Source organism: Tiliqua scincoides, chromosome 5, assembly GCF_035046505.1.
Source record: "Tiliqua scincoides isolate rTilSci1 chromosome 5, rTilSci1.hap2, whole genome shotgun sequence".
In the NCBI taxonomy this organism is placed as follows: domain Eukaryota; kingdom Metazoa; phylum Chordata; class Lepidosauria; order Squamata; family Scincidae; genus Tiliqua; species Tiliqua scincoides.
The window spans coordinates 37,511,951-37,536,997 of NC_089825.1; the positions used below are offsets into that span (position 1 = coordinate 37,511,951).

Below are 25,047 nucleotides of genomic sequence, written 5' to 3' on the forward strand. Positions count from 1 at the left end.
GACCTTTGCTTTCAAAAAAGTGTATATAGGATCTCAACTCAAGTCATGTCTAATTTCCTTAGTCATGACTGACTGAGTTTAGGCTCCAGTCCTATACACAATTACCTGGAAGTAAGTCCCATGGCACTTGATGGGGCTGACTTCTGATAGACTTCCATAGGACTGTATTGTAAAAGTTCTCTATGTAAATGTTTTCTAATACCCTATCTAAATACAGATGTAGTCATGCCTAAGCCAAATGTATTTCACCCACCAAAAGTTAAGGCTGCAGTGTCCAGATTTGATCTCAGTAAGTTCCAACAGTATGTTTCCAGATATGATCTAAGGGCCATATCCAAGCTTCAGGCTGTGCATCATATGAATGTACCTTTGTGTAGCACAGATTTCTATTATGTCTAAGGGGTAGTTATGTCAATATCCATTTAGTACTGCCACCATTAATCCTTGGATGTTTACATACCAGAGGCTTAAATCTGTGTTCCCCAAATCTGGCTGTAATGCAAATGTAAAAGCCGTACTCTGCAGTGGTTTTCAAACTTTTAGCACCAGGACCCACTTTTTAAAATGAGAATCTGTCTGGACCCACGGAAGGGATGTCATGACCAGAAGTGACATCAAGCAGGAAAATTTTTTAGCAATCCTAGGCTGCAATCCCACCCACACTTACCCAGGAGTAAGTCCCGTTGACTACCATTGTTAAAAGCATTTACAGAATAGCCTGTTAAAAGTACAGATCTGTAACATTTCTCCAAATGCAGTCACATACCATGGTAGCATCAAGTCTAATATATATTTAAAAAATACTGAAATGGATGGGGACCCACCTGAAATTGGCTGGCAACCCACCTAGTGGGTCCTGACCCACAGTTTGAGAAACACTGTTGTACACAGTTCATTGACATGTGAATTCATTGTCTATTCTTTCTGGTTTAAAATACGTCTTCCCAATTGCAATGGTATATTGAACAAGTATTTACTTGGCTATGATACCAAATCTATAGGTAATTGCAGAACAAGTTTCTCCACCCTGACCTAAAGTGATCTGTGTGTGAGAGCAAGGGATGACTAATTTTTCATTCTATTTAGTGCTGAAGTTCTGAGACTTAGGCACAAATCCTAACCAACTTTCCAGCTCTGACACAGCTGTGCGTTGCATCCTGTGGTGGGGGGACAGTCACCCCCCTTGAGGAGGCCTCCTCAAGGTAAGGGAATGTTTGTTCCCTTATCTCAGAGCTCCATTGCCCTTACCTTGCTGCTGGAAAGTGGGTTGGGATTGCACCCTTAGAGCCCAATGCTATGCATGCCTACTCAGAAGTAAGTTCCATTATAGTCCATGGGGCGTATTCCCAGGGAAGTGTGGATAGGATTGCAGCTTCAGGCTACCCTGGGCATAAGTCCTACTGAACACAATGGGACTATCTTCTGAATAGTCTGCATAGAATTGTGCTATTAAAAGACAGCTCAGGAAAGTGTTTCCCTGCACTCAGGCCATTTGAACATTAAAAACTACTGATTGATTGATTTCATTAAGTAAACCGCTTTGTGAATTACTCTGTTTGAAAAGCAGTATAAAAGTATTCTGAATAATAATAACAAGTGAAACACATTAAAAGCACAATAGAATAAATGACACAGTGTAAAAAATAATTGTACAATATCAGTAAAGCGGTAATGAAAACCAGTTTCCTATCTGCTACTTTGTTGGGAATATACAACTTTCAGACCAATCTTAAGCCTGGTGGCACCAAATAGCTACCACTGGAACCTATGGGTGTCAGGCCAGCACCGGAAGTCTCTTTGGAATAACGCAGCCATGGCATCAAGGTGTCTCCTCAGATCTGCGCCTGTTTTTGAGTGGGCACAAACCTGAAGAGGCCCATATTAGGCTGCTCAGGGTAGGAGAGAGGTTAGGATTTGGCGGCAGAGGCTGTCACAATCTCTCCCCTCCTCCTGGGCCTGATCCTCCCCTCCCTACACCCCATTCTGCCCACTCCCCGCCTTGAGACGTTTTACCACAGGTTGGTGCTGGAGGAACACTGGCTGGCCGTCCATGCGTCACTGTGGCCCAGAACCAATGGCTCCTCCTCCCTGGCTGCCTTATGGCACATTTGCAACACCAATGCCAGTGCTGCAGCTCAGTACTGGTACTAGGGCTGGTTAGGATTGGCCTCTTCATCTCCCTTGGATTGTTGTCCTTCTGGACAGGAAATGGTTTTCACAGGGTGGCATCCACAGTAACACTTCTGTCAGTGGAAGTGCACTCTGTGAATGGAAGAAGTCTTGCACTTGCGCAAAGGGCCCCTTGTGTGAGTAGAATACTTCTACTCCTTGGTGGGAGGTCCTGTTCATGGAAGTTGTACTCCTGGTGTGCCATAAGTCACACTGAGTTTTTAGAATAAGGAGTCTTACATGTGCTGAAGGCTTCTGTATATTACTGTAGACTGAGGAGTATGTACCATTGGATTCAATGGAGTTGATCCACGAGAGCATGCATAGGATTGCAGCCATGTGCCCTTACTTGGGAGAAAGGGAGCTAAGTGGGACTGATTCTGAGTAAATGTGCAGAGGTCAAATACATACTGTTTTATGTATTTGGGTGAAAAATGAAACTAGTAAAAATAAAGTATGTGCACAATGAGTTCTGCAGTGGCCATACATTTGTGGACTCTGCTCATGGAAATGGGTGCACAAAGAGTAGGCCAGTGGGATTTCACTTCTTTTTCTAAATGCACCTACCATGTCTGACTACAAGTGTTTAAACTGGAAATATCTGTCTGATCAGATCTGTCAAGTTTCTGCACATTAAATATTTCATTATTCTGTCCTGATAAGTAACTTTGGAGTTAGTCAACATGATGACTAATTTCCACCAGAATAGCAAATTTCCTTGGTCATGACTCACCAAACTTAGGATGCAACACTTTGAATAGATTTTTTTCTTCAAGTTATTGTTGCAATGTTGTATGAGTTTTGTGATGTACCAAAAGTGTCAATTTTAGATGGGATGTGTGCATGTGCAGATAAGTTTGGTAAATTTCACATCTGACCTTTTGTGACCTGGACAAATGGATAGGATTGTGGAGCTGCAACTAGTGCTTTTAGATGTGATAGATGTGACACTTATACACATAAATACAAATACAATGTGATCTTTTCAAAGGAAATCCACTAGTCTGTGCCCTATTGGACTTCCACCACTGAAAAATAAACAAGATAGTTAACAGTGTTCTGTTTCTTCTGATATTTACAGAATGGAGACTTAGTAGCAAGCCATTCAGAAGGTCAAGTGAAAGAAGATAAAAAGCATGAAAAAAGTGATCAAGCTGACTGGAAAAAGAGAGAGAACACAGATTCTAGTTCGTTGGTGAGAATATGAAAATAAGTTTTATATGAAGTGTAGTGGTTTTGAAAACCCATTCAGATAAACTTCCTTGATTTCTTCAGTGCGAGTCGGTATGGATGATTTATATACCACCATTGATGAGCATGGGAATTTACAAAGTATGATAGTATACTTATTAGAAGAGTATACTATATAGCATACTGTATAGTATATCTAAAAGGGCACGTTCCTGCCCTGAGATGCTGTGTTATTTAGCACAGGTGAGATGAGAAGTAAATCGGAAGGAAATGAGAGCTAAACAAACCAACTTAGACATATTTGAAAATATATGTAAAATTCCGTACACATTCGTTTCAGTTGCAACCTGGGCTTAGTTTGTCAATACACCCAATTACATAAAGGAGAACTTACAGCCCAGTTTTTAAACATTTGTCCCTTTGAAGCTTCTGGTTGTTTGTAACATTTTAAAAACTCAAAAATATTTCTTCTAGAGGACTATTTTAAATATTCTAAAACTTTAAGTATTTATCCTACCTTAATAGCAGCAGGATCAATTGTGGGCCTTTTCATGGCCCTGGACCCCTTAGCTGTGGTCATTCCTGATACTAATGTACCTATTATCAGCCATGGTTGATACACGAATTGGTTTACTTTGGTGTTTACAAGTATACATCTGCTGACCACTTGATGACCTGAACCAGGGAAGGAGGTTTCTGCCCCCTCTTTTCACAACTTTAAGTGGAATTTGCCCTTATCGCTGGAGACATACTTGTTTCAGTGTATGCATGTTATCTGTTTTTGTCAGAACTACAGAAGTGCCATTGAATCTTCTCTTCCCTTGGAGAGTTATTTTCCATTACCAACATCACTGACTGAAAATGTACTAGAGGTAAATATGAATATTTGCATGCAAGTTCGTAAACTAACCACAGTAGTGAGTAGTGCTACTAGTTGGCTTACTAAACAATCTTATGTCTACACAGAGGTCCATTCGACTCAATGTGATTTACTTGCAAGTAAGTGTGTTAAGGATTGCATCACATTGAGTCAGATGGGTATGTTAATTGTAGAGTTGGTGTGTAATTCAAGCAGTAGAGTTTTGTCATGGTAGCTTGTATTACTTTTGGAAAAACTGAAAAATCACCCATCTAATCTGCCATTACTATGTAGTCTGCCTGGTAGCCACCTCTGGATTTTTTGCTAATGGACCAATGCAGCTGTTAGCAAAGTTTATCTGCTTTTGACTGGACAATTCCTATCAGCCTGGACACTGTCTTGTAGGTTCACCCAACCTAGTATCTCCTCCTGTGGCATTACCCATCTATATGGACTTGGACAATTTTATGCAGCATCAATGGTGTATCAATAACAAGCTTTGCATTGAAGTAGTAGCTATTTCTACTGTAAACCAGAACCTGGATTCTGGGGCATGATGTTGAAGGTGTTTGTCTTGACCTCTTCAAGTTTTTTTTCCTGCATTCTTGTCTTCCTGTATGATCCCTGCTCCCTTCAGATCTGCTGGATAAATTTTGTTGGGAGTGAAGAAAGACTGTAATTGAATGTAGGCTGTGGAACTCACTCCTTGGATACTGTCCACAATTAACCTTTGGAAAACAATGCAAACTACATTTCTTTCAGCAGGACTGGAGGGTTGTAGTGGACTTAATTTGTATTGCTGATAGAAGTCTTAAACAGAAACTGCTTTTGCATATTACTGTTACTCCTGCTTCCTGTATTTTTAGTATTTACTGTTAACTCTTGCAGTGATGACTTTTTCTTTGATAGCTGATCCTACAAAAAAATTTTGCATTCTTAAGTGAAGGGATATAAGGAACTTTGGACTTGGAAGCTAAATGTTCTAAGCCTGTTCTCTGGGAATGTAAAAATGAATGCTGCTGCTGCTGCTGAAACAGTAGTAGGATTTAAATATACATAGAAATCTTATCCTCATTTTTTTTTCCCCTTTCAGGAGCATTTATTGAGGAATCTTGCAACTATTAACAGTAGTGTGAACTTCCCAAACATTAACAGCACTGTAGATTTGACCCATGCTATCAGCCACAATGTGAGCCTTCAGGATGCTATGATGGGAACAGACCAAACTGCTACAGTAAATGCAGAAAACAATTTGGAGATACAAAACACTTTGTCACTGAATTCTAGCCTAACCTATTCTGACACATCACTAATGAATACCACCAACTTGCTGGGGATATTTGCATCTGATAATGGATGCAGGAACCTGACAAACCAGGATTTTTTCATGGGCATGGATGCAAGCGGGTTTGATGAAATAAATATCACATCATTAGCCATAGAGGAAAATTTTGACCCGGTGGAAGCCTCTTCTCTTTTTGAAGAACCCGATTCTGATCCTAGACTGTCTTTAAATTTAGATCACAGCAATTCTTCATTTATTTTGACTTGTGACAGTGATGCTGAATCTGCTTCCTGTGACATTTTAGGAGCTGTAGGAGGCTGTTGCCTGGAATACAGCAAGTATTGCCACATGGATTATCAAGAGAATTATGACCTCAGTACAGAATCACTTATAGACGTGTTTCATAACCACACATACAATCAGACCCCACATCAGCTGGCACCATCTACGTCTGAACATGGCCATGTATGGCCAGAGAAATCCAACAAAGACAGAAGTAGGAATATTGACACAAATAGAAGCCCAAACCATGATGAATGGCGTGCAAAAGCCCTGAGAATTCCATTTTCTGTGAATGATATTATAACATTGCCTGTTGATTCCTTTAATAGTATGTTATCCAGATATTACCTGACAGATAATCAACGATCACTTATTCGGGATATACGGCGGAGGGGGAAAAACAAAGTTGCTGCTCAAAACTGCCGCAAACGTAAACTAGATGCAATTATGAACCTGGAAGACGATGTTTGTCACCTTCAAGCAAAAAAGGAAAGCCTTAAGAAGGAAAAAGCCCAGTGCAATAGATCAATTAACCTCATTAAACAAAAACTAGATGACCTTTATTGGGACATTTTCAGCAGACTAAGGGATGACCAAGGAAGCCCTGTAAATCCAGGTCAGTACACTCTATGCTGTTGTAAAAATGGCAGTGTTCTGGTTGTACCTAGAAGAGCAGTCAAACTGGAGCCCAAAAAAACTCCTCAAAATAAAAAATGACAGAAATGTGCTCACAACAAAGGTATAGTAATGGGAATGGGTGTTTTGACTATGTGAAGTTATAGTTTACACAACAGAAAGTTAAGCTAGAAGTTGCAATTTCAAAACTGCATTGTTTTTAGGACACAAGGGTCCAATTCTCTTTCCAGCACTGATGCAACCATACCAACAGAGAACAAACTGCATCCTGCAGTGAAGGTGGGTAGTCATAGAGGCGTCCTTAATGTAAGGGAGTTTATTCTCTTACCTTGGGGCCTGCATTGCTGCTGCATTAGAGCTGGAAAATGGGACAGGATTGGACCTTAAGTCACTAGTAGGAACTTGCAGGACTGGGAAAGACCCTGTCTGAATCCCAGAACAGCTGCTACCAGTCCATGTGAAGATAATCCTGAGCTAGATAGACCAACGATCCAACTCAGCAAGGGTCAGCCTCCTATTGCTTAAACCTTTGTGGATTAATTGCCTTTAGTGCCGTGTCTGAACAGTATGCTCAGGTAATGTATGAAAAGCACAAATAGTGCAAAGACAAAATCAGCCAGGAAAAAAGTGGGCCTAATTGTTTTGCGTGTTTTTGAACAATTTATTCCACTTTGGCTAGTAAGAGGAGAGTTGTATTGTATTGTTACGGTCAAAGACCAGCAAAAATAAGAAGAGTTATGCCTAGCAGTTAAATTCTGCTGTCCTGACTACAGGAACTCCAGTTCGCCCCCTCCCCCCTCCCATTCAGCACCCAATAGGACAGTAAAGGTCAGGGAACAATTTATGAAATCCACACTCATCATCCCAAACTTCTGTTTTAGCCAAAACCTTACTGATTCTCAGCCCAATTGAGCTGCTCATACCGAAACAGCTGCCATGGCATTGTATGCACAGCAGGGCAGCCACCAGCAGCTCCCTAACAGGACTTCTGTCTCTTTCCCTTGGGTAAGGAAAGTAGTCCTGCAATGTGGCTACTCCATTCTGCAGCAGCCCTTGGGCTAGCACAGAATCAAGAGCCTGTGTTGGGCCTGCAGCCTGACACAGGCTCTGGATATGGCGGAACAGAGCTCTGCCGCTTCTGCCTCCTACAACCCCATGGTTTGCATGACTGCTGAATGGCGGAGCACTGGTAATCCACTCTGCTAGACCAACACCAGCTGCTGCTGAGCTACCTCCAGTGCTGGGCTGGCATTGAGGGCCATCATGGATCGTTTTAGCAAGGCCTGCCAAGATTTTGGACTGACAATCAGCCTGAAGAAAACACAGGTCATGGTTCAGGATGTGGACTTACCTCCCTGCATTACAATCTCTGCACATGAACTGGAGGTTGTCCATGACTTTGTGTACCTTGGCTCAACGATCTCCGACACTCTTTCTCTCGATACCGAGCTAAACAAACGCATCGGTAAAGCAGCTACCACGTTTTCCAGACTCACAAAGAGAGTCTGGTCCAACAAGAAGCTGACGGAACATACCAAGATCCAGGTCTACAGAGCTTGCGTCCTGAGTACACTTCTGTACTGCAGTGAGTCATGGACTCTTCACTCACAACAGGAGAGGAAACTGAATGCTTTCCACACGCGCTGCCTCTGACGTATTCTCGGCATCACCTGGCAGGACAAAGTTTCAAACAACACAGTCCTGGAACGTGCTGGAATCCCTAGCATGTATGCACTACTGAAACAGAGACGCCTGCGTTGGCTCGGTCATGTCGTGAGAATGGATGATGGCCGGATCCCAAAGGATCTCCTCTATGGAGAACTTGTGCAAGGAAAGCGCCCTACAGGTAGACCACAGCTGCGATACAAGGACATCTGCAAGAGGGATCTGAAGGCCTTAGGAGTGGACCTCAACAAGTGGGAAACCCTGGCCTCTGAGCGGCCCGCTTGGAGGCAGGCTGTGCAACATGGCCTTTCCCAGTTTGAAGAGACACTTGGCCAACAGTCTGAGGCTAAGAGGCAAAGAAGGAAGGCCCATAGCCAGGGAGACAGGCCAGGGACAGACTGCACTTGCTCCCAGTGTGGAAGGGATTGTAACTCCCGAATCGGCCTTTTCAGCCACACTAGACGCTGTTCCAGAACCACCTTTCAGAGCGCGATACCATAGTCTTTCGAGACTGAAGGTTGCCAACTGACTGTGACACTCACCATCAGCAGTACCAGCTCAGGATTGGGTTCTCATTGTTCATACCCTTTCAAGGCTGAATAGCAACATTAGTTTAAGACCCAGATCCTAACTTAACTTTCCAGCACTAGCATAGCACTGCCAATGGGGCATGTGTTGCATCCTGCAGTTGGGTGGCACTCAGAGGCCTCCTCAAAGTAAGGGAACGTTTGTTCCCTTAGAGCTGCATTACCCTTACGTGGGTGCTGGAAAGCAGGTTAGAATTAGGCCTAAGTGGCATATTTGCCCATAGTGTATACACACATTTTTCTGGTCAAATTATTATCTCTGATCATAGTAAGAACTTCCAAACCTGAGGAAAAAAAATAGGATGTCTGCCCAATATAACAGTCCTATAACTATAGCCCCAAACTACACTTGTAGCAAGTTCTTATTTTTTTATTTTTTCCTAAAGCTGAATTTCTTGGGATACTGAATTTTATGTTCAATACTACTTTGTGTGCCTGAAGAACACATACAGCCCTATAAATGTATAAAAGCTATTGCAAGTATTCAGTGTACCTGTTTTACTACAATTGGAGAACTTGCATACATGTATTTTAGTTTCTGCAAATAGAATTATGACTTGCTTCTCTGAGCACTGCAGCTGAATACACAGGAAAAGCCAAGTTACAAGCTTTATGAGAAGATTGCTAATCTGTTAGCTTTGGAGCATTTGAAACAAAACTCCCAGAGTTTACAGAATTTATTTACTGTTGGGATGTTATTTATCTTTCTACAATAATAAAGTGTTTTACTTTGTTTAGAGTTGTCATTGTTGCTCTCTTTTCTCTTATGACTACTGGGAAGGCTGGAGTGGGAGAAAATCTGTGAGCTTTGCAAGCTATGGATTGTTGTAGACTTAAATCTACTACTCATATCAATTTAGAACCAGATTTGTTCAGGTGTTCTAAAGGGAGGTAGTTATCAAACTGGGAAACTACCGTCAGCATGAATAAAGAACGTGAAACAATATGAAATCTCATATACAACCATTGAACTGTTTTTAGGAACTCTTAACGTGAGTTATGCTGGCTGCTGTATTAAGTACCACTGGAAGTAACTATCAATGACATGGCTAGTGACAGCTGGGTTGGGAGGCCAGATGTGATAATACAAACAGTAGTAAAAGGCTCAGAGCAGGTGAGACAATGTTTTCAAGTGTGTGAAAACCATGCACTGGAGCGCTGCCTGTCGAGCCCCCTATTGCCCATTTGTAGCATCGCATTCTCACTGCCAGGCAGTGGGTGACACATGTGTTGTGCATACCACTGGACAACACCTCAAAAACTAACAGCTGAAAAACTCTGCCATAGATTTTACGCTACTTTCAAAAGAGAAAATAGCAGTTAGACACATCCAGTTTGGCTAGCATAAGAATCCATGTCTAGAAAGGAACATTAGGCCCACCATTCTTATCAATGGACAGATATCAAGATATACTCCTATCACAGATACAGGGTTATGTAAGCATCTTCAGCCTTGATAGTTTTAGAGAGAAGAAACTGCTCAGTTTTCATATGGCAGAAAAGCTAATCCCCAGAAATGTCTGTGCTCTTAATATAAAAGTCAATCAAGTTCATCAAAATAGAGAAGGAAGGAGATCGGAAGGATGGCTATCCCCAGGACAAGCACTAAATCAGACAGAATGTGTTTTGCTTGGATTATGATTTAATTGTGCACAAAACATTAAGACGTTACCACACTAGTAATATTTTTTTGTAGAAAAGTTTATTATCAGTTATAAAAATATGACACAGTATTTGTCTTAAAACAGGTCTTGATTTCCTAGCCAAACATTCTAAAAACAGACATTACCATAATTTTATATATTTTTAAAAAGCATTAGAAAGAGGCTGCACTAATATTCTACAGTAATGTTTGACCTAAAAGGTTTTAATAAAACCAGCAAAACCAGTTATTTTGTGATGAGAACAGAAATATCTTATTTCTTGAAGTTTCTGTGGTTGACCACTTCTTCATAAGTTACCTGCAGCCTGTCACCTTCCTGCCAAAGAAAAAAAAAGTATCTGAAGAGGTTTATCATTTGTGTCTCTTCATATCACTTATAGGAAAATTTCAGCAAACGGCCATAAACTGCAGATAAGGTAAATCCAGGCTTTTGAGCGTGCAGATTACTTGGTACAATGAAAGTGTTCCAGACAAATATAAGAGCCAAAAAGCTGTAAGCAATTCTACACTGTGCTTTTCTTTATACCAAATAGTATGCTACTCCACATAAAGCTTTCAGTATCAATAGTACTGCAAAGTTAAATGGCAGAGAAATCTTGACTGTGCATCTAACAAATGAAGACAAATGTTTGCATCCTAGCCAAATGCAATTAGCAAGTCAAAAACTGCTCTTCAAATTCTCTTTACATACAAACACTTGCACAGTACTGCTAAGAATGAGTGTTGGAAACCAATAAGGAAAATATTTGATGAGTCTACAATGAATATTTTAGACAAAGTTTTAAAAAACACGGAAGATGTCCATAGCAGTAAGACTTCAATCACACTGTACACCTGATTACCCTATTTTTAAAACTGCCATTGAAATGTACAGGCTTTTTAAAAAAATTAAAATTGAAGGGTAAATACAAAAAATTGTACCATGTAAATGAACTGCCACATACCATTTTAACTAACCAGAGCAGGGATGCAACCCTTGCAAAGCATTAATGGACAGTTGGCTGGTTCATTTGCTCAGCAGGTCTATTGCTTGTCCATGGTGCATAAAGCTAGATTCCAGTAGGGGGAAAAGATAGGTTAAGCAGTTGAAATTAAAATAAATGAAATCAAAATATAATAGCCAGAAGAGAACAAACAAAAAAAACAAAAACACAAACAACAGCATCCCAAGAAACAAATAAAAAGCCATTACTTTTTATATACAATTGTTAACTTGGTTCATTGCTATGTTAAACTAAATAACATAACCACTATACTGAAACAGTACACTGTCATATAGTATTAGTTTCTTGTTTTTGGAATATTAAGAAAGGAAAAGTAAATAAGATCTTACCTAAAGAAGTTTAACTGAAGCTTAGAACTATTTTGCTCTACACCCTCAGCTCTCGTTGGCATCCTTATAAAACTACTGTAGTTAAAGCTTTGCAGAAGTACAGCACAGCTTTTTAAGACTGGCTGAACTTAGTGCCGTTCTCAAGAGTTCTCTTGCACTAGACCTGTGTCCCTGGAAGAGTACCTCGCTGGGGATATTTCCTTTCCTTGCCATTGAAGAAGCAGCATCTAAAAGATCTAAAAAGGTGTTTCTCCTCGCAGAGATATCCCTTAAGTTATCTAGGTATTTTAAACCTGGTGATTTACAGAAAACATTATCTGACCAGCATTTTACATAAACAACAACAACTTTGTAGTATTTGTGGGACCTTCTACTACCCACTCCTTGCCTTAATTTACAACGTAATTTAAATAAATCTATAATTACACAGCATTTCCTTTAGAATTATTTTATTAAATCATAAATGTACAACAGCTTCTTAACTCTACACACGCACTTAAATTTTTAAAAGGAAAACGTTATGTCTTATTACACCATGATCCTGGCTAATAGCTTGTCAAAACTTTGAGAAATTTTTTTAAAAAAGGTTTCACATGTCACCTGAAACTTACAAATTTAACATTATCAAAGGAATGCTTCTACACTCTTACAAAGACCACTAGAAAGAAACAACAATTAAAAAGCTAAGAAACTGTCTCAAAGGCATTTTTACAATCCTTCCTCCACAGTAAGGTATGTTATTAAATAATCCAATCCATTCACAAAATGGCTCTCTGCATCTGCTCTGGTGTCTTCTGCCATATCACTGCATATTTATGCATGACTGAGATAAGTGTTTCCTTAACAATGTTATTTCGAAAACCTGAAGCTGTTCTGTTACCTCTGGGCTCATCCTCTCCTATTTATACAGTGAAGCCTGTTTCAACAGAAGTAAAGAGTAAAAAAATAGGTTACGAAGTTATCCATCTAACCAGTTTCTTTTTAAAGGAAAGATAATATGATCCTAAAAAGCTTTTACCCCTGCAGCTAAAGCCAAGAAACACTTGCAAATTTTAGCAATTAAAAAAGGTACACTCACCCATTAAAAGCTTACAGAAGTTCAATAACGACTTCTCCCTCCATAACCCCCACTTCCTCCACTTCCTCCAGGACCATAGTTTCCTGTAATTGTGGAAATGAACATAAAATTAGCACACACATATCCAAGTGCATAAAAACATATTTAACCTAACTCCAATCCCTCTATACCTCCAAAGTTCTGGTGAGAATTGCATGATTGCTGACTTGCACATTAACAGAATAATATATTCAATATCTTCCCACTTCATATAAAATATAACAAAAGCCAGAGCCGCCACCACATTTAAAGAAACTGATTAACAGAAGGTTTGTTTTTTTAAAAAAGGAAGAAAAGCATGACTCCAATATAGGCTCTATCTATTGTGTTTCTTATTTTCTTCTCAGGCTCTGAGGTTGTAATTGGACTCATGTAAACAGGCAGAGTTGGAAAATCAGGTCAGTCATCTTAACCTTGCTGGACTTTTGGCAATGGCCACCATTACAGACAAGTGGATGTGGAACAGATGGAAGAAATGCTCTCCATCACATCACAATCAGCAAGATAGTTGCTGTTTATAGTTGCCAGAGCAAGTGGTGGATCCTGGCTAGTTTCACTTCAACGTGTAAAACAGGAGTGAACACAACTCTGAAAAGGATTAAATGTTTTCATTTTTCCCAATGCCTATCAAACTTGATTGGTCATCAACTAGCTAACAAATAATGCTCAGTAGTATGTGCACACTTCTCTTCACACCCAACTTGTATAATAAAGACTGCAAACCAATATTTATATTGAATTTGAACATATTACCCCCACCATATGGTCCTCCCATGTTCCTGCTTCCACCAAAATTTCCACTCTTCATTGGACCATAGTTTGAGGGCTGCTGGTTGTAGTTTCCAAAATCATTGTAATTTCCACCTCCGTAATTGCCTGAATCAATAAAGAGATAATGCTCAGTTGTCCAATGTGGCACAATTACCAGAACATTAGTGTCTGGTATGCAAAGTTATAGGCTGAAGTCCCTGCACTTCTATGAAGATATGTGCTTTTATTGCAATCCATCTATTTCAAAGTAGTTAAGAGAATGAGTGTTTCACACATTTGCCCTTAACATAGTTTCTTCTTGTACCTATTATGTACTGACACTCCAAATAAGAAGCGTAAAGCACCAAGTGATGCTCAAACATTTTCATCACGCAGCACACTGACAAGACTCTAAAATTTTCAGGGTATACCATGAGTTTTTAGACAATCGGCAAAACACACCATGCTGCCGACAGGAGTCTAAATCCCCATAAGAGCTCCGCTGGATCACGCCAAAGGCCCATCTAGTCGTTTTTTGTATCTCAGTGGCCCACCAGATGCCTCTGGGAGCACACAAGACAACAAGAGACCTGCATCCTGGGTGCCACTCCCTTGTACCTGGCATTCTGAGGTAGGCTACTTCTAAATCCCCAATGGCCCTTTAATAAAATACCCTGCCCCAAACTGCTACAACATTTCTATGGATTGCTTGCAGCAAATATGCCACAGCACACCATTTGAAAACTGCTGTTATATACTAACACTTTGATTAAAGCAGCTAACAGCATAAAAATATTGTTAACCATCACACAAGCTATAAAAATCAGATAGGCTGCTAAAGCTATACTAATACAGCTTTCAGATCAATCATGATAAACACTTTTCAAAGCAAGCTTGTGATGATCAAATGCTTAAATAAAATTGCTAAGACTTAAGTGTTCCTGTTTCAAACAAACGTTCAAGACTCTTTTAAAAGTTATTTTTACTTTCAAGTTATTACCTCCTCCGTAGTTGTCATAGCCACCTCCATAGCCCCCACCCTGGTTGCCATATCCAGGTCCTCCTCCACCATATCCTCCTCTTCCTCCTCCATAACCAGGACTGCCTCCAAAGTTGCCACCTATTGCAAAATAAGTATAAAGAGAAAAATATAAAGCTCACATCACAGGTACTGCTATGGCCACAAAGACTATTATGGTCACTACTCAAGAGCTATTTCAAGGCAAGTTTAAGTCAGTTGTTTGTCCGGCTGACTTCTGACCGGTAACAGCAAAACTCTGTGCAATATCACAAACTGTCTTTCCTGTATATCAAAAGCAATTCATCATGTAGCATAGGAACGCAATGATAAATGACCAAGGACCAGTCTCTGCAGGACACGGGGTGGAATATGTGCAGTGGATAGTGGATTTCATATTATGGATCTGATTTACTCTATAGAATCATGAATCTTAATTTTATGGAAATGCTACTGAGCTAGGATCTGATCCTGAAAGGCACGTGTTCTGCGATAAAACCATTCCTATGATTTCAGTTTTCATGAAATACTAATATATTGTTTTTAATAAAAGTAAAGACGACACCATTTGGAGATTATTTGGTTTAAAAAAATTGTATCTATATTGACACATTTCCATGATCTACAATGAATGGATTCAAGTAGCCATATATGCTAGCCACTAAATTCATTCTGAATGTGTAAGAAAAACATATCCACACTGAAGTAATATAAGACAGAAGGAGTATAATGGCCATACACAACCTACATTTCTACTATAAAAATTATATCAATAGATACACTGATGGAAATAAGATAATTGTATTTTCACTTTTAGTCAAAGCAAAAACGTGCTGCATCTTCTCAAACAAACTAACCTCCTGGTCCTCCTCCATATCCATTGTATCCATCGCCAAATCCACGACCACCACCATAGCCATCTGTTGGGGAAAACAGTAGTTAGTTATCTATAGAGGTTTTAAAAAACTGAGATCATGCTTGCATGAGGAAAACCAGCAGCACCGTTTGTAACCAAGGCTTCCATGGATGGGACCATATTTTTGCATGCATGTCTTAGGATTAATCCTTGGCATCTCCATGTGGGGTTTGGCCAGGCCCATGTCTAAAGCCTTAGAGCAGTGGTTCCCAAACGTATGGCTGCCATGATGCTCTTGGAACCCAGAAGTGAGCGGCAGTGACACAAAACATGTCACATGATGTCACTGGACACTCACTTCCGGGTTTGTGGCTCGTCACAAGTCTCCAAAACAGCGGTAAGCGAATCAGAGTGGGTGGGCTTCCCCCAGCGTGCCATTTTTGCACACCGTAGCTGCTTGTTTGGAGGTCTGCACCATGATCTCCCTGCTAGGGCAATGGACAGCCCACAACAACCCAGTAAGTGCTTTGCGACGTCCAGGGTGTAACAATGCACACTTTGGGAACTGGTGCCTTAAAGCAGCAATTTTCAACCTTTTTCATCTCATGACACACAGTCAAGGTGTTAAAATCATCAAGGGACACCATCAGTTTTTTAACAATTGACAAGGCACACCCATTGACAGCAGGGGCTCACATCCCCCGGCGGCCCTAACAAATGACCCTCCTCCAAACTCTTGTGGCACACCTGCAGACTATATGCGGCACACCAGTTGAAAATAGCTTAGAGTTGCTACCTGTCAACATAAACAATACTGAGCTAGATGGGCACTGGACTGACTCCCTATGGGAGCTTCATATGTATGTCCAAGGATGCCCAGCTAACAATTTTACTGAGCCCCAACTTGGGAAAGTGCCATGGATGTCTAGGATGGTGTGTTTAGTGTTATGAAAATACAACAGTAATTATCTGACTTACCAGATCCACCTCTGAAGTTACTTCCTGGACCTGGACCAAAGTTTCCACCACCTCCACGAGAATCTCCAAAGCCAAAGTTACCTAAGTATAAATGATACCTATTTACGTATAATATATAAAATATTTTTGAAATCGTCAGCATAAAGCAATTAACAACATACCTCCTCGTCCACTCCTTGAGCTCTGAACTTCTTGCATCTCTTGTCTAGATAAAGCTTTTCTTACTTCTGCATTATGCCCATTAATAGTATGATATTTCTGCACTGTAATAACAGACAAGCATAAAAAGAACATGTTAAGTGCAAATGGTATAATATTCGATGTAATCCTCAACTACAATCTCACTTTATAAGTATCCCCCCCCCCAAAAAAAAGCTATAACAAAAACTAATGCTAGAGTGCAATTCACTATCACAAATATATTGGCTTCAGCCGAAACTACACCAATGCAAACTGTAAAACTGATCCATAAATAATTGTGCAAACAAACTTGAAGTAACAGACTGGGTCATCTCCCTATACAAGAGTAGAACGTTTCAAAGCCATGACCTAGTCTTGCAAATATATGCCAACAAACTCTCCATTCAACAGCAGCATCCTAAAACACTTATTTGCCAGTGTAGTGATAAAGCCCCAAGCATATAAAATATTTAATGGTAACAAAGATGATAATGTGACTTACACACAATTTTATCAACAGGATCGTGGTCATCAAAGGTGACAAAACCAAAGCCTCTCTTTTTACCAGATTGCCTATCTGTAATTATCTCAATTGTGTCAATTTTTCCATATTCTGAGAAGTAGTCTCTGAGATGATGTTCCTCAGTATCTTCTTTAATTCCACCAACAAACAGTTTTTTCACAGTAACATGGGCCCCAGGCTTTCCAGATTCCTTGAAAAAAGTTGCAATAAACTACTAGGTGAGTTGCTACTTAGGTCAACAGAAAACTAAACCTTGACGCTGCTGTTTTAACATTAAAGGTACTCATTTCTACTATTGTTTTACATCAGAATGTTTTTGATAATACAAAGGAAGATTGCCACTATGAGTTATTTTTATTAATTCTTGACAAATTCCTTAAGCAAGTTAATAATAACAATAATAACAATAACAACTTTATTTGTATCCTGCCCTTCTCCCTGAAAGGGACCCAGTTATTTTTTGCTTTTACCCTGACTGATTTTGACAATTATATTTGACAGTAATATTACAATGTTCAAAACATCTCACAAACATTGTGTTGTAATTATCATGTTACAACCTGCATGAGCTAGGTGAGTTTTATTAACTCCCTCTTTCAGATTAAGGTGAAAGCTGTGAGTGGTTTCCCAAACAGCCACCTAATTAGTTTATGGCAAATGCACTTTTAACAACAGACTTTCTGGTTTGTAGCTCAGTCTCCTAGGCACTATACTTAATCAGCTCTCAATTCTGAATGATCATCAAAATTCAGTAAATTTTGTTTTCTAACTGTGGCATTCTTACCCACTGATTTGTAAAACAGCGAATAAAAGATCTTTAATCAAAAGATCCCACCATCTTTCAGCAGACTGCTTCAGTTTCAGAAACCTGTCATAAAAGCCACCCACGACTCATCAAAGTTACAGTACATCACGTACATCAGTAATAAAGTTCCTCTGATACTATTATAAACCTTTCAGCAAGTCAGCTGCTCTAAAAAGCACAATCACAAAGAGAAATCTCTCACAAGATAAAATCTCCTAATCTCAAACAAAATCTTACCTCTCTAGCTACAGCTCTTTTAGGCTCAACTACTCTTCCATCAATTGAATGAGGTCTGGCAGCCATTGCAGCATCAACTTCAGCCATAGAAGAGAAAGTTACAAAACCAAACCCTCGTGAGCGTTTGCTTGCAGGGTCTCTCATTACCTAGAAAATAAGAAGGTTAGCATTTCAGCCATAGTTTTGGAATTATCACATAACACCTCCTTTCTATTAATCAAGGCAGCTAAAACAACAAAATGTTAACAATTAAATTCAAAGCAGTGAATTTTGACACTAAGTTCCCTTTAAAATCAGATACATAAACTTGCCAGTAAATCGACAAATTTCCAGACTTGTAGCTAGCTGCAGTTGCCTTTTTAGCCTGACTCAGTTAATGTACTGGTAGACATTAAATCCATCTCATGCTCTTGCTATAATTTTATGACTGGGATCCACAATACAGTGCTAAGTTATCAACTCAAGAGAGCTTTGGGCTTATATTTTGCAAACAGGGGGTCACATAGTAAACCACTTTTGAAACTACTAGGATTTCTTAAACAGTCACTTCAAATATTTTTTAACAAAAAACAAACAAGTGAGACGAATACACATAACTTACCACACAATCTGTTAGTTTTCCCCATTGCTCGTAGTAGTTTCTCAAACTTTCTTCTGTTGTTTCAAAGCTTAAGCCACCAATGAATAGTTTACGAAACTGCTCCTTTTCTCTCTAATTAAAACAAAAACAGAACAATATAAGTATACAGTTCTCTACAATGGGCACATAGTTTTACAGCTGGATTTGACACAAAAGCATATGTTCTAAGTAATCTGATGCCAAGAAATGTGTAGAACAGTGATTTTTAACCTTTTCCATCTCATGGCACACTGACAAGGCATTAAAATGGTCAAGGCACACCACCAGGCTTTTGACAATTGACAAGGCACACCATGCTGTCAGTGGGGACTCACATCTCCCATTGGTCCTATTAATAAATGACCTTCACCCAAATTCCTGTGGCACACCTGTGGACCACTCACGGCACACTAGTGTGCCACGGAACAGTGGTTGAAAATGGCTGGTGTAGAAGAACTCACTCAGAACCGGATGCCTACAGGAATAGCAGCTTAGGTATTAATCTAAACCGGAGAATAAATGTAGCTAATTTCACACCAAGGGAAACAAAATACACCCAAGGCTCTTCAAGGTAAAATATTTTTCTAATTAACTGTTTAAGATGTAATCCAGTCTCAGTTTGATGTTCCATTAAAACATTAAAAACAAACTGAAAAGTGATTGTTGTATCTTAAAGTAGTTAAATGTATATATAACTACCAAGCCCAGTTAACACCTTTCTGCACCACTCAGAATTCTACCCAGCAACTCAGATAACAACCAAGTTATCTATGCTTTGCAAAAATGGAACTAGCTTAGTCACAATCGGCAAAGACATTTCTCAGGTGATCTTTAGGTTGCAATCCTAAACACACTTATGTGCAAGTAATGCCTAAAGAATTCAGTAAGACTCACTTATGGGTAAATATGCTTAGGACAGTGCTTCCCAAACGTACCTACCTCACAACACTCATTATGCTGCAGATACAGCACTTGGAACCTGGAAATAATTGGTGATGATGCATGAATGTCACCACCAGTTACTTCTGGGTTGGAGATCAAGGAGTGTCCCTGACAACAGTGGTAAAAGACTCAGGGCATGCAAGTGGGCCCTTCTAGCAGCAAAAGCTTCTAGCCTCTGCTCTGCAGTCATCAGCACTGCTTTGTGGTCTCACTGCTGGGTGGCAAGGAGCCTGCAACTCCCATGTGTTTGTCATGATGCCCAGGACACTGTGGGCCACACTTTGGGAAGCCCTGGCTTAGGATTATACACTGGTCATTGGTTCTGTCTTTCCCTGCTACTGACCCATGAATTCACCTAGGTGAGTAGATAACTCACTCACAGCCCAATCCTATCCACACTTTCCTGGAAGTAAGCCCCATTGACTCTAATGGGACTGACTTCTGAGTAGACATGCTTAGGATTGGGTTGTCACTTTCCCCTCTTCCCTGGGTCCCTTTGCAAGGAGAAAAGCACAATTCAGGGTCATAAATTAAGTTTTTTAACCTGAATTCTAATGAAGCTACTGTACCCACAGAAGATGCAGGCAAATGCATAATAATGCATAATAATGCATTTAAGTATAAATAATGGTGCTAGTAATGAGACCTACAAATATCTAAGATATATTCCAAGCATGTCTACAGAAATCTGTTCTTCCATGGAAACATTTCTCTCTGAACGGTGTCTTTGAAAAAAAATAAGCAGTTTCACAATGAAAATGGAATTCCAGACACTTTTAACTTCCAAAACAAACTTCTGCTGTTGCAGTAAAAATAAGAGTTCCTACAGCATGTTAATGACTAATAAGAGGGTGGTTACGCATAAGCTTTTGGGGACCACAGTACACTTATTGAGATGCATGAAGTATCCTCAGTTAGCTAGTGAACACATACACACAAACACAAAGATAGAGATTTTCACCCATGTATATCTATATGCAGCCAACTGAGGATGGCAGTTCATTTGTCTCATTAAGCGGACTATGGTCCACAAAAGCTTATAGTAAATCAAGCTTATTAGTCTTTAAGGTACAAAAACCGCTTTGTTGTTTCACACGCTTTCTAAAACTCTTTTCTAAAACTCTTCAGTGGACTATTGGCAATCTATGCGTCTGCATTTTCTTAATGCTACATTTCCATGGGTTGGAAAAATTGTTGCATGGATTTTTAATGATGGAAATTACTGCCTGTGACAGTGAACTGAAAAGGTCATAGTTCAGTGGACAGTCTCTACAATAAGAGAAGAAACACCACTATGTGGAAATTAAGAAGTTCAACCAATGTTGCACTGCAAGCTTCCTTCACAGTTCAAACAGCAAGTTTCACATTCCTAAAGCACAGAGGTAATCTCAAAGGGGCTTGCTTGCCTTACGCTTAACCTGCAAAGAGAGAGAGAGAGAGAAAAACAATTGGGCCCCTGCAGTTTTTGTAACCTTTAAGCATTTTTATTAAGAAAGTCTAAAGGGTGTTTTAAAAAACAAAATACAAGAACTGTGGGTTAATTTTAATGGTCTAGAGCAGGGGTGCCCAAACCCCGACCCTGGGGCCACATGCGGCCCTCAAGGCCTCTCAGTGTGGCCCTCTGCGAGCCCCCAGTCTCCAATGAGCCTCTGGCCCTCCAGAGATTTGTTGCAGCCCGCACTGGCCCAACACAACTGCTCTCAGCATGAAGGCAACTGTTTGACCTCTTTGCATGAGCTGTGGGATGAGGGCTTCCTCCACTGCTTGCTGTTTCACGTCTGTGATGCAGTAGCTGCAGCAAAGGAAAGGCCAGTCTTGCTTTGTGCAAGGCCTTTTATAGGCCTTGAGCTATTGCAAGACCTTCATTCATTCATATAAGTTCATCTTTAATATATTCATTTATGTAAACTTAAGTAAATTTATTCAAATTTTAGATGTAAATTAATTCTTTCTTTCCCTGGCCCCCGACGCAGTGTCAGAGAGATGATGTGGCCCTCCTGCCAAAAACATTGGACACCCCTGGTCTAGAGCAGGGGTGTCCAAAGTTTTTGGCAGGAGGGCCACATCAGCTCTCCGACACTGTGTCAGGGGAAAAAATAATTAATTTACATTTAAAATTTGAATAAATTTATGTAAGTTTACATAAATGAATATATTAAAGATGAACTTGTATTATTTTCTAACAATCCTATGCAAATCTATTGGGTTCAGCAGGGCTTACCCCCAAGTAAATGTGTATAGGACTGTAGCTTAAGTCAAGAAAGTTTGACTCTCAGAGCTCACTCTTATCCCATGTGGTCAAATAGTGATAGACACACGACCTATGACATTATTTAAGATCTCCCAGAAATAGGTAACCATCTTAAGTTCTGAAAGTAAGACAAAAAATAGACAGCTGCAAAATTTCAAAGGCAAATATGGGATTTCCCCACCACACTGTCATCTCAATGGATTTGGTTGTAACAACTAATGGAGAAAAAAGGAACAATTTTTTCTTGAAAACAAAAGGAAAAAAGGAATGGAGAAAAAAAAGTCCCTATGAGCAGGAATACCTCCTGGTGCTATTTTTTTTAAAAAAAAACTATTTTTTCCCTACCTATCTAAATGTAAACAACGCACTTGAGATTTTGCAATAGGCACAAAATAGCTTAACTGCATCCAATGGACATGTTCTGAGCCTGCTCCCTAAAATCAGCTAGCCTACTTGCTCTCAGACCTGACAGAGCTGAGGCACCAGGATTGCCCAAGTATGTGCCTCATGCAGGGCTAACAGCCAGATCCCATCCACACTTAAGCCCCATTGACTCTAATGGGACTTATTTCAAGTAGACATGCATAGGATTGGGTTATGACTGCTATTGACCCAGTAATCTAGAAATACTTTCTGAGTTTTACCCCCTACAAGTCTGTTTCTCGAAATTCCATTTTAGTCAGTATCAGCAACAAATTTTCACACTGGCACCCACTTTTCATGCTGGCACCCAACTTTTTTTTCTAACAGAAGCACATCTTTAGCCTTTTCACCAGTTGTCATAAATTGCAGGGCTGGATGGGAAAAGGTGAACTGACATTGCTGTTGTGGAGTGTGGCCATTGCTCAAACAGGTCACCAAGGTAAATGTGGCCCCATTGGAAGAGAATACTGTAGGAGACCAGAGTCGGTGGCGTACCTGGAGGGGGGGCAAAGCACTCAGGCTGGCAGGGAGGCGGGCAAGCGGCCCGCCTTCGGAGCCATTCCCGGTGGGGGGCTACTTGCCCGCCTCCCTGCCAGCCTGAGTGCTCTGCCCCCTCCAGCTATGCCACTGGCCAGAGTGGGTGCAAAAGGGTCATGCTCTTGTGGACTGTCATAAACAACCCCATGCTGGAAAGTACAGCCTCTTCTGCTGAGATTGAATTCCAACAGGGGAAACCTGAGCCTCGCAGAGAAGGAGTCCAGATGCAGGTTTTTCCAACCCCTGAACTAGCCCCCCTTCAAAGACTGACTTGCTTGGCCCGCCTCCCCAGCGAAGATGGCTCCGCCATGTGAGGGCTCTGGGAAGCCGCGGTGCTCAGCAGGCTGGGAGACAAAATGGCGCCCAGCAGCGGGAGGGAGGGGGAAGCTCGCTCCCAGGAGGCCGAGAAAGGAGAGCTCCTACGCATGCGCAGTTTGTACGCCCCCTACGTGCTGCTGTATCCAACGCCATCGCCTCGCAGACTCGCGCTCTCCCCTCAGGCCGCGTCCCCGCCCCTTTTTCGTCCGACTCGCAGCGGGCGGGCTACCGACCTCCATCCTTCCCCCGGGCCTGCGCAGGCCCGACCCTCGCCGCAGCACAGCGCCTGAGCAGCCGCCTCCTCCCCCCCGCCCAACCGCCGCCAGCCCTTCCAGAACCTTCTTCCCTCCAACGTCCTCTCGGCAAACGCGCCCCCCAGCGTTCCCAACGCGCGCGCACTGCGTCACTCGCTGCGAAGCACCTACGTTAACGGCGTAGTGCGTGCCGCAGTTCAGGCCCCCCTCGCCTCGTGCCGCAACCCCGGGCGCACAGTCGCTCAGCCCAGCCCCACGTGACGCCACGCGCTTTGCGTAACGCCGTATCGAGAATACGGCCCTTCTCTTCGCCGCATAATGGCCGCTTTTTCGCTGCTACGTACTTGGAAATTTCTCTTTGCCCAGCTCCGCCTCGGACACGCGTGAAGCCTCACAATCGATACTATAATCCTTTTACTCGGGAGTAAGCCCACTGACTATAATGGGGCTACTTCTGAGTAAACATGCAGAGGATTGGGCTCTTGGGATACAAGCCTGTCCACTTACTTGAGTGAAAGCCCATTGACTATAATGGAGCTTACTCTGAGTAGACATGCAGAGGATTGGGCTGTCAGGATGCACTCCTTTCCACTTACTCGGGAGTAAGCCCATTGACTCTAATGGGGCTTGCTTCTGAGTAGACACGCACAGGACTGGGCTCCAAGAAGGGGGAGGGGCCACTTCGGTGGAAATGGGAACCCCAAAAAGACGTTAAGTGTTTTTTTAAAAACAAAAAACTTGGATCTGCTCATCGACTCGTCATTACAAGAGGCGGCGTCGGAAATACCAGAACTCCAACGGCTTCCTCCCCATTTCCGAGCGGCCGCTTCGGCCATTTCTGGAAAAAGCCGAAGGCAACGGCAGCCTTCCGGAAATGGCCGAAGCGGTCGCTTGAAAGCCTTCCGGAAATGGCCGAAGAGGCGCGCTGGAGCCGAATCCCGCCAAAACGGGGGGGGGGGGTCGGGGAGAGAGGTGCACGGAAAGCAGCCCGTTGCCACCCCTGGTCGTGAAGCAGCGGCCCCACAGACGAAGGTGCGCACAGAGCGCGCTCTCCACAGTCCCTCCGTGCCGGGAAGCGCTCCTCTCCCCTCAGCGCCTGCCTCCCGCCATCTTGGATCCCCGAGGCGCCTGTGGAGGCGGCCAGGGGCCCGAGCCTGGGGGAGGCGGTGCTCCTCGCGGCTTCGCCTCCCCGACCGGTCCTGAGGGGGCGTCCCCAGCCCGCGCCCGCCCGCCCGCCCCGGAGGGCCAGGCCCGCCCGCGGGGAGACACAAAGGGGGAGCAAGAAGGCGGCCACCGCCGCGCTGCGCCGTCCGTTACCTCACTCACCCAGTCGCTCTCCCGGTCTCCGCGGGGCATCTTGTTCTGCGGCCGGCGAGGGAGGAGGCGAGCGGGTGCTGGGAGCGGAGTGGAGCGGAGCCTGGCGCGGGAGAGGCGGCGGCGTGTGCAACGGCCAACGACTGTGGCGGCTGCGGCGGCGCAGCGAAGGGCGGGAGCGAGGAGGGCGGTGCCTGCCGCTGCGCTGTGAGGCGGCCCGCCCTGGCTGCGGCTGCCGCGGCGCCTCCCCCTCCC

The 25,047-nt window shown here is 42.1% G+C and overlaps 2 protein-coding genes across 5 annotated transcripts in view; one reads left to right on the forward strand and one right to left on the reverse strand.

The window, feature by feature from the left end:
* The window catches only part of NFE2L3 (NFE2 like bZIP transcription factor 3), an 88,525-nt gene extending 82,022 nt beyond the window's left edge, over positions 1-6,503 (forward strand). The window contains exons 3-5 of the mRNA XM_066629146.1: positions 3,251-3,364; positions 4,149-4,232; positions 5,313-6,503. Coding sequence (XP_066485243.1) covers positions 3,251-3,364; positions 4,149-4,232; positions 5,313-6,503 — 1,389 coding nt within the window. The remainder of the gene's footprint in view (positions 1-3,250; positions 3,365-4,148; positions 4,233-5,312) is intronic.
* A 3,854-nt stretch (positions 6,504-10,357) lies between these two features.
* Positions 10,358-24,979, reverse strand: HNRNPA2B1 (heterogeneous nuclear ribonucleoprotein A2/B1). Of its 4 annotated transcripts, XR_010794582.1 has the most exons (12): positions 23,178-23,348; positions 18,736-18,846; positions 18,135-18,281; positions 17,072-17,282; positions 16,551-16,652; positions 16,390-16,470; positions 15,413-15,475; positions 14,538-14,657; positions 13,541-13,663; positions 12,749-12,831; positions 11,282-11,386; positions 10,358-10,653 (listed from the first exon to the last, which is right to left on the reverse strand). XR_010794582.1 is itself a non-coding variant. In XM_066631001.1 (11 exons), the coding sequence occupies exons 1-10, from the start codon at positions 24,832-24,834 to the stop codon at positions 12,770-12,772; spliced, it is 1,059 nt and encodes a 352-aa protein (XP_066487098.1). In that variant the 5' UTR covers positions 24,835-24,979; the 3' UTR covers positions 12,103-12,586; positions 12,749-12,769. The 4 variants fall into 4 exon arrangements, 3 of the variants coding, with proteins under 3 accessions (XP_066487098.1, XP_066487099.1, XP_066487097.1); XM_066631001.1 differs by lacking the exons at positions 10,358-10,653; positions 11,282-11,386; positions 23,178-23,348 and adding exons at positions 12,103-12,586; positions 24,796-24,979; XM_066631002.1 differs by lacking the exons at positions 10,358-10,653; positions 11,282-11,386; positions 23,178-23,348 and adding exons at positions 12,103-12,586; positions 24,805-24,978.
* Positions 24,980-25,047: the final 68 nt, after the last annotated feature.

Coding starts and splice junctions, on each gene's coding strand:
- HNRNPA2B1 (XM_066631000.1), bottom strand. CDS start 23,333: ATGCGTAGGAGCTCTCCTTTCTCGGCCTCCTGGGAGCGAGCTTCCCCC. Junction 18,847..23,177: donor TGGGGAGGCGGGCCAAGCAA/GTCAGTCTTTGA, acceptor TGTTTTAATTAG/AGAGAAAAGGAGCAGTTTCG. Junction 17,283..18,134: donor AAAGAGCTGTAGCTAGAGAG/GTAAGATTTTGT, acceptor ACTTTTTTCAAG/GAATCTGGAAAGCCTGGGGC.